This window comes from Muscardinus avellanarius (genome assembly GCF_963383645.1).
Source record: "Muscardinus avellanarius genome assembly, chromosome: 1".
NCBI lineage: Eukaryota > Metazoa > Chordata > Mammalia > Rodentia > Gliridae > Muscardinus > Muscardinus avellanarius.
Genome location: NC_137786.1, coordinates 234,405,919 through 234,413,623, shown reverse-complemented (window position 1 = coordinate 234,413,623; position 7,705 = coordinate 234,405,919). Strand labels below are relative to the sequence as shown.

At 63.5% G+C, this 7,705-nt stretch overlaps 1 protein-coding gene across 1 annotated transcript; it reads right to left on the bottom strand.

The window, feature by feature from the left end:
- Positions 1 to 3,929: 3,929 nt before the first annotated feature.
- Positions 3,930 to 7,693, bottom strand: NDUFS8 (NADH:ubiquinone oxidoreductase core subunit S8; the record flags this gene model as incomplete). The annotated part of the gene is given in 8 exon segments (XM_080715318.1): positions 3,930 to 4,061; positions 4,141 to 4,287; positions 4,291 to 4,323; positions 5,419 to 5,591; positions 5,699 to 5,788; positions 6,287 to 6,337; positions 6,422 to 6,479; positions 7,668 to 7,693. Coding segments are annotated over 7 exon segments (684 nt in total). The 5' UTR covers positions 7,668 to 7,693.
- Positions 7,694 to 7,705: the final 12 nt, after the last annotated feature.

Sequence of the window (7,705 nt, the reverse complement as noted above, 5' to 3'; positions counted from 1 at the left end):
GGGCAAGGCCAGTGCACTGGTCACTTCCTCCCTGGGCCTCGTTTGCTTAACTCTGAATAGAAGTTGCAGCTGAGCAGGGGAGAGAGAGCTCGGAGAGTCCCCAGGGCAGGCGGCTGGGCAAGAGGACCTGGGCTTGTCACCCAAGTTGCTGACTCTGGCCACGGGGCCGGGACTAGGGCTCAGTACCCATCCAGGTTGACTGGCTGTGTGCCGTGGGCAAGTCCCTTACCCTCTCTGGGCCTCTACTTTCTCTTTGGGTGAATGGGGCTTCGCCTCCCCTGGCAGACAGGATCTGAGTGCGGAGGGGACAGAGAGCCTGAGCCCCTGTATAACTGTCACCCAAGGGCAATGCTGGGGGCCCTGTGTTACAGGGGGTCAACTGAGGCTGGGAGAGGCAGGTCCAGAGGGGCACAGCCAGGCAGGACGGGGCGCAGGGCGGCGGGCTCAGCAGTTCCAGCCCAGAGCTCAGACCTGGCCTCGGGCTGGCCCCCTGGACCAGCTCTAGGTAGGGGGCGCCCGCCAGTCCCCCTGCAGCCCCTGGAGCTCCAGCCAGCCCTGCCCTGGCCCCTCCTCCTCCAGCCCCCCAGGCCCGGCCTCGCAGCCCCTCCCTGGGGCCCCGGGCCCTGGAGTCCCAGGGACCCAGAGCCCCGCCACTCCCTGGCCGGCGGGCCTCGGCTTCCTCATCTGTGGAATGGGTCCCTCCCTCCGAGCAGGATGCTGCAGGCCCTGCAGAGTTGGGCTCAGAAGCTGCGAGGGCCGACACCCTCCTCCTGCTCGCCGGGTCGCGTCCCCGGAGCCCGGCGGGGCCGCCGCAGCCGCCTCCACGACCGGGAGGGCCGGGCCAGGGGCGGGCGGCGCGGGGCTGGGAGACCCGGGGGCACTCACCCGCGCTCCGTCGGCGCCCGGCGGCCCGGCTGAGCGACCCAAGGCGGCCCGCGCGGCTCAGCTCTGGGGCCTGGGGGCGGGGCCAGAGACCACGCCCACCGCCCTGGTCCCGCCCCTCCCGCCCCGCCCCGCGGAGTAGGCGCGGGCCGCTAGGGGACCGTTCTAGGGACTCCAGAGGCCGGAGCAGAGATAATGACCAGGCGCCACCTGTGCCCAGCCCGCCCAGCGATGGGAGGCTCGCTGGCCCAGTGCCGGGTAGCGCCGCGTACTCAGCCCGCGGGGCCTGACCCCAAGTCCCCCCCCCCACCCGCTGGCCCCTGACCACCCAGGAGGCCGAGCCCGCGCCTCTGTGCTCTGGGTCCTTGGGGGGCTCCTCTGCTTCTCAGTGGCGGCACATGGGGACCAGGCCACGCCGCCCTCTGCCCGGAAGCCCTCCGGGAGCTCAGCGGGTGGGGCTAGCTGTCCTCACCTGCCCGGGGTGCCCTGGTGAACTGGCTCCTAATGGCCCCATGAGGATAATCCGGTCCGATGCCTTGAGACAGGGACCGTGGCCATCCAGCTGCCCACGCTTTGGACGGGCTGGATGGTACCCACTGAGGACCAGAGGGACGAGGGCCCCTTAGCGCTGATGACCCTTGGACCCCAGACGGCAGGCGAGGGCCCTGACGGGCGGGGTGTGGGGGACATGGAAACTGAGTCACGGCCAAGGTCAGCATCCGTGCATAGGTGCCGTAGATCTGCTCCAAGGCGGCGGCCAGGGCCTCAGTCCAACCAAGGCGAGCAGCAGAGGGGCCCGGGCGCCACTTCTCCCTGTGCAGGGGACGGGGAACCAGAACCCTCCTGTGCTCCCAGTGTCCCGGCTGTGCTCGTGATGTAGAAGCGCGCACCACTGATCTCGCCCGCCCTGGACTCAGCACAGCACCCAGCCTGCGTGCAACACGGGTGCTGTGCTGACCCGATGGTGGCTTTCTGGGGACAGCTACACTGGAGGGGGCTTGGGATTTCAAAGTCTCTCGTGTTTTGGGGGAAGAGCCACCAGAACTAGCCGTGGGCTGGATGTGTGGACGCTTTGGACGCTCCAGGTGCTTCTCGGCCACGGCCAGCTCTACCAGCCAGGACGGCTCAGACCAGGCTGGCGGCGGGGCCCAGCAGCGCCGGGGGTACTCGTGCGTCAGCAATGACCAAGACCAGCCTGGGAAGCAGGCCCAGGTGTCGGGCTGAGCCAAGGCGCTCCCTGGGAGGAGGCTGGTTCCTTTGCCTTCTCAGGACCCTGAATATCTAACACGCACCCACTTGGAAAATGGCGGGAGAGGCGACTACAAGCCCCTTCAGCCTGAGTAAGTCGCCCGGCGCGTGCCCCGTGCCCCGTGCCGGTCCCTTCGCCTCTGGGCCAGGTCCTCAAGCTTCTGCAGTGCTCAGCTGGCGGCTGCTGGGGCCGGCACACCAGCACGGGCTCGCGTGTAGCCCCAGAGGGAACCGCCGCTCTGCTGGGATCGCAAATGAGGAAATTGCGAAGCGCAGCCAGGAGCCGCGGTGGCGAGCTCAGGGAGGAAAGGGGATGTGGCTGGAGCCGCCGCCAGCTCAGGGGCAGCAGGGCCTGCGTCAGCCCCTCGTGACTGTCAGGCCAGGGCTGCTGCCCCTGCCCCCAAGGACATCCTGGTCTTTTTGTATTGGTACTGGGAAATGAACCCAGGGACATTCTACCCCTAAACTCCACCCCAAGTTTCTTTTTAAAATTTTGAAACAGGGTCTTGCTAAATTGCCAAGGCTGGCCTCAAACCTGCAATCCTCCTGTCTCAGCCTCCTAAGTACTGAATTTCAGGCCTGTGCCAGCACGCCCAGCTGAAGCCAGGGCAGTCTACCTCCAAACCATAGCCCAATCCCTTCTATTGCTTTTATTTTGAAACAGGGTCCAGTGTGGAGGCGCACACTTGTTATCCCAGTACTTGGGAGGCTGAGACAGGAGGATCACAGGTTCATAGCAGGCCTCAGCTAGTTAGTAAGGCCCTCTGCAGCTTAGTGATACTGTTAAAAAAAAAAAAAAAAAAGAATAGGGCTAGGGCTAACGCTTGGAGATAGAATGCCCCCAAGGTTCTATCCCCAGTACCACCAAAACAAAGAAAAGAAAGAAAAACAAGGTCTCATGAAGTTGCTGAGGCTGGCCTCAAAACTGTGGTCCTCTTGTCTTAGTCTCCCAAGTACTGGGATCATAGACATGCACCACCACAAGTGTGTGTGTGTGTGTGTGTGTGTGTGTGTGTGTGTGTGAGCATTCCACCCCTGAGCTATACCTCCATCCCTACTTTGTGTGTATATTGGACTAGGAATTAAACCCAGGGGCATTCTACCTCTGAGCTACACCCCTAGCCCTTTTTATTTTGAAATAGAGTCTAAGTACTTGGAGGCCTCATTAAATTGCTGAGGCTGGCCTCAAACCTGCTATCTTCCTGTCTCAGGCTCCCAAGTCCTGGGATTACAGGCCTGTGCCCCCACACCCAGCTTCCAGGCCTATGTGCATGTGTGTGGGGTACTGGGGACTGGACGCAGGAGTGTACCCTTGAACTACCCCCAGCCCTATTTTATTCTTTTTTGGTGCTGGAGATGGGGCTGACAGGCATTCTGCCTCTGAGCTACACCCTTAGCCCTACTGTATTTCTTAGCTGGAAACACGTTCTCCCTAGTGGCAGAGGCTGGCCTCAAACCTATGGATCCTCCTGTCTCAGACTCCAAGTACTGGGATTATAGGTGTGCACCACCATGCCTGGCCTTTCCGAGTTTCTTGACGGACTCCAGCCTTGGGAAACTGCAAGTCCCCAGGCTCTTGGGCATGGGGGCCCCTCAGGAGAGAGTGGGCCCAGACCTGAGACACCCGGGGCAGTGGGAAGAGCCTCGGGGAAGGCGTCGGGGTGCTGTGAGGTGGACCTGGAGGACCACTGAGAGGGCGGCCGGCCCGGGCGGTGGAGGACGGCCCCACCCTGCGTCCCGCAGGCAGCAGACGCAGCTACAGGGTCAGAGCTCATTTATTGGGCGGTGGCGGGGCGGCGTCACCGGTACAGGTAGTCGGCCTGGATGTTGGCGGCGATCTCGGCCTCCCACTTGTCTCCGTTGTTCAGCAGCTTCTCCTTGTTGTACAGCAGCTCCTCGTGCGTCTCCGTGGAGAACTCGAAGTTGGGGCCCTGCCGGGGAGGGCAGAGTGCTGCGGGTCAGCCCCGGCCCCGCCTTCACCCGCGCCCCCGCCCGCCACGGCCCACTCACCTCCACAATGGCGTCCACGGGGCAGGCCTCCTGGCAAAAGCCGCAGTAGATGCACTTGGTCATGTCGATGTCGTAGCGCGTGGTCCGGCGGCTGCCATCGGCCCTCGGCTCGGCCTCGATGGTGATGGCCTGGGGGGCGGCCGACAGTCACCGCCACGTTCCCTCCTGCTCTGGGCTCCCGCTCTGGGCCTCGGCCTTTCCCGCCCTCCAGCCCCACGCAGCTCTGGGCTCAGCACCGCCCAGCTGACGCCTCCTGCTCATCTGGCAGCTGACACACTCCTGCCCACCTGCTTAGCGCTCTGCACCTGGGACCCCACAGGGCCTCACGCTGTGTGTGGTCAGGCCAGCTGCAGGCCAAGCCACCCTCTGGCCTTGGGTCTGGTTACCCCCATTTGATGCACGAGGACACAGACTCAGAGAGCCAGAGGGGCTTCTGGGAGCCACACAGCAAGCTGCTCCTAGGGGGAAGGAGGGTGGCCCAGGGCCCCCACACCAGGAGGCCCTGGGGATGCTGGACCCTCAGGCCGCCCCCTGAGCCATACTCACTATGCACAGAGGCCCTCAGCTGGCAGCCTCGTCTTTCTGTCCCCATAAAAACGGGCACAGAATAGCTACCTGCTAGTGTCCTCTGATGCTAAGTGAGATGAACTGAGGAAGGAGCCTGAGCCCGGCCTGCCCTGACGGCGCTCACTACCCGCAGGCCATGACTGTCACTGCCGCTGCTGCTGTCGGGACGCTCCCATGAGCTCCCTGGAGGTGGCCAGTACAGACAGGGAAAGGCTTCAGTCTGGGCGTGGGCCAGGAGATGAGCCACGCTGACCTACGGACGGTGGGGGTGTTGCTGTGCGGGCTGAGTATGAATGGGCTCCTGCCGGGCACGCCAGGGGCCGGGCCAGGGGCACGGTGACATCTTTTCTGTTTCTGTGTCAAGGGCCGTGACTCCAGGTGGTCTGTGCAGGATCCACTGACAGCCCAAAGCAGGGGCTCCAAGGAGCAGCCATCAGGGATGGGGGCCCCAGCTGTGTCCTTGGGATGGCACATGGGCGGGACTTCTGAAAGCCCTGCTGTGTCCAGGGAAAAGTGGACACCTCAGACCCCGGGGCCAAAGCTTCCCAGCCCTCACTGACCCCTAGGGCGGGACCCTCACCGCCCCAGCCTGCTCCAGATGGAAGATGGACGGAAGCTGACGTCTGCAGACATCCAGCAAAATGCACCAGCCCCACCGCCTGGGGGTGGAGGCGGCCGGCCCTCCCTCCCTCCCCAGGGGCGGGGGCTTACCTGGGCGGGGCAGATGGCCTCGCAGAGCTTGCAGGCGATGCAGCGCTCCTCCCCGGACGGATAGCGGCGCAGTGCATGCTCCCCGCGGAAGCGCGGGCTCAGCGGGCCCTTCTCGAACGGGTAGTTGATGGTGGCCGGCTCCCGGAACAAGTAGCTGAGGGTCATGCCCAGGCCTGGGGGCAGCACAGGCACGGTGGGCGGGGCGGTCCTCCCCTCCCCAGCACATCTGTGCCTGCCCCCTGCTGCAAGCCTGTTCCGTCCTCTCTCCAACAGGACCCACCTCGGAAGAGCTCGGTCCACAGCAGGGTCCGCGCTGCCCGGTCAGTCACTGACTTCAGGTCCATCTCGGGCTCCTGCATGTTCACATACTCTGCGGAGAGGCGGGCAGAGGCCAGCTCAGGGAGCCCAGACGACGCCGGGGCAGGGGTGAGCCCAGGGCTTGGTCCTGACCCTCGCCAGGCAAAGCCGGAGGAGCGCCGACACACCACCCCTCCCCACACAAGCCACATACATCACCATCAGTCACCATTTTTTTTTTTTGCTGGTACTGGGGATGGAACCCAGGGGCATTTTACCTCCGAGCTACACCCCCAGCCCTACTTTTTATTCTTTATTTTGAAACAGGGTCTCAGTAAGTAACTGAGGCTGTCCTCGAACTGTGATCCTCCGGTCCCAGCCTCCCAAATGCTGGGATTACAAGCGTGCGCCACCACGCCCGGCTACCATCGCCCTTCTTCAGAGTGGAAACAGAGGTTTGAGATGAGCCCCCAGTCCAGCCAGTACTGGCCCCCCAGTCCCCTCCTAGCTGCCAGCAGAAAGACAGGAAAGCCTAGGCTGGAGGCCCCTCCACCCCCCCCCCCCGACTCACTGTAGGTGGCTGTCACTGCGCTGCTGTGGAGGCTGCGGCCACTGGGATGTCCTGCAAAAGAGGGGTGATCTGCAGCCGAGAACTGTGCCAGGAGACTGGGCTCCCCACCCCCAGCAAAGGCTCCCATGGTCCTACCTGTGCGCGTAGCCTGGGCCAGGGCCCTAAGCAGCATGGGCGTGGTCAGGCAGCGCATCTGGGGGAATAAAAAGGAAGGTCCGGGTTGAAAACTGCCTTCCCAGGAACCCTGAGCTGGCTCCAGGGACACCCTACTCCCATCGCACTCCTAGAGACGCAGCACCTGCCAGCCCTCCCTCCAACCTGGCCCGACTCAGCTGGACCAGGATTCTGGGAGTTCCTGAGGCCTCAGGTTCCTCCTACCTCATCCCCTAAGAAGCTTAACCCCCTAAGCTTCCCTCCTCCCACCAGTGCTCCTGCCTCCCATTCACCCTTGTCGAATTTCACGAAATAACAAGACCACCCGCCACCAGCATCCACTGAAAGCTAAATTTGTGGCCAGGCGTGGTGGCACGTGCTTATAATCCCAGTACTTGGGAGGCTGAGACAGGAGGATCGCAGGTTCAAGCGACTTGTGAAACTCTCTGCAATTTAGTGAGACCCTGTTTCAACATAATAAAATAGAGCTGGGGGTGTAGCTCAGAGGTAGAATGCCCCTGGGTTGGCTTCCCAGTACCACAAATAAACAGGTAAGTGAAAGCTAATTTTGTGCCAGGCTCCGCGCAGGGGGTCACACCCACTGTTACCTGGTCAACAGACTTGCCCAGTCACAGTGGGAGCGGGAGACCAGGGCTGGAACCCAGCCCTCTCCTGCCGGAAGCCCTCAAGTTCAAGTAGTCCTCGGAGTCAAACTCCTCTCCCCACTTCAAGGCCCTCCTGGAGCTGCCCCCCCACCCCGCCTGCCGAGTAACCTTGGGCAGGGGACGGCAGCTGACGTCAGACATCGCACAAGCGAAGTAAGGAACCGTGAGACTTAGAGGGGTTCCTGCACCCTAAGGGGTTAGCCCACAGCCTGGCACTTCGCCAGGGCCCAGCCGGGCCCCACCCGCGACCTGTGACCTCTAGCGAACCCATTCTTTTAACCACTGATTCCAGAACCCAGCATCCCACCCACCACCTTCTCCGACCTTCCCCGTGACCTCTGACCCCCCCACCCCCGACGCAGGAGGCGCCCGCCAAACAGCGCATGCGCCGTGGAGGTGCCAGCTTCCCGGCCGACCCACTACCCAGGGACACAGAGGCCCCGCGTCCTAAACCGGCCGAGCTGGGGCCCGAGCACAGGGCTGTGGACTAACGGGACGCCACGCTCGCCCCCGACGCTGCGCGGCTCAGGCCCGGCTTTCGCGGCCGAGCCCTGGACACCCACCTTGAGGCGCCGCAGCTCCTTCCCAAGCCGAGAGGGCC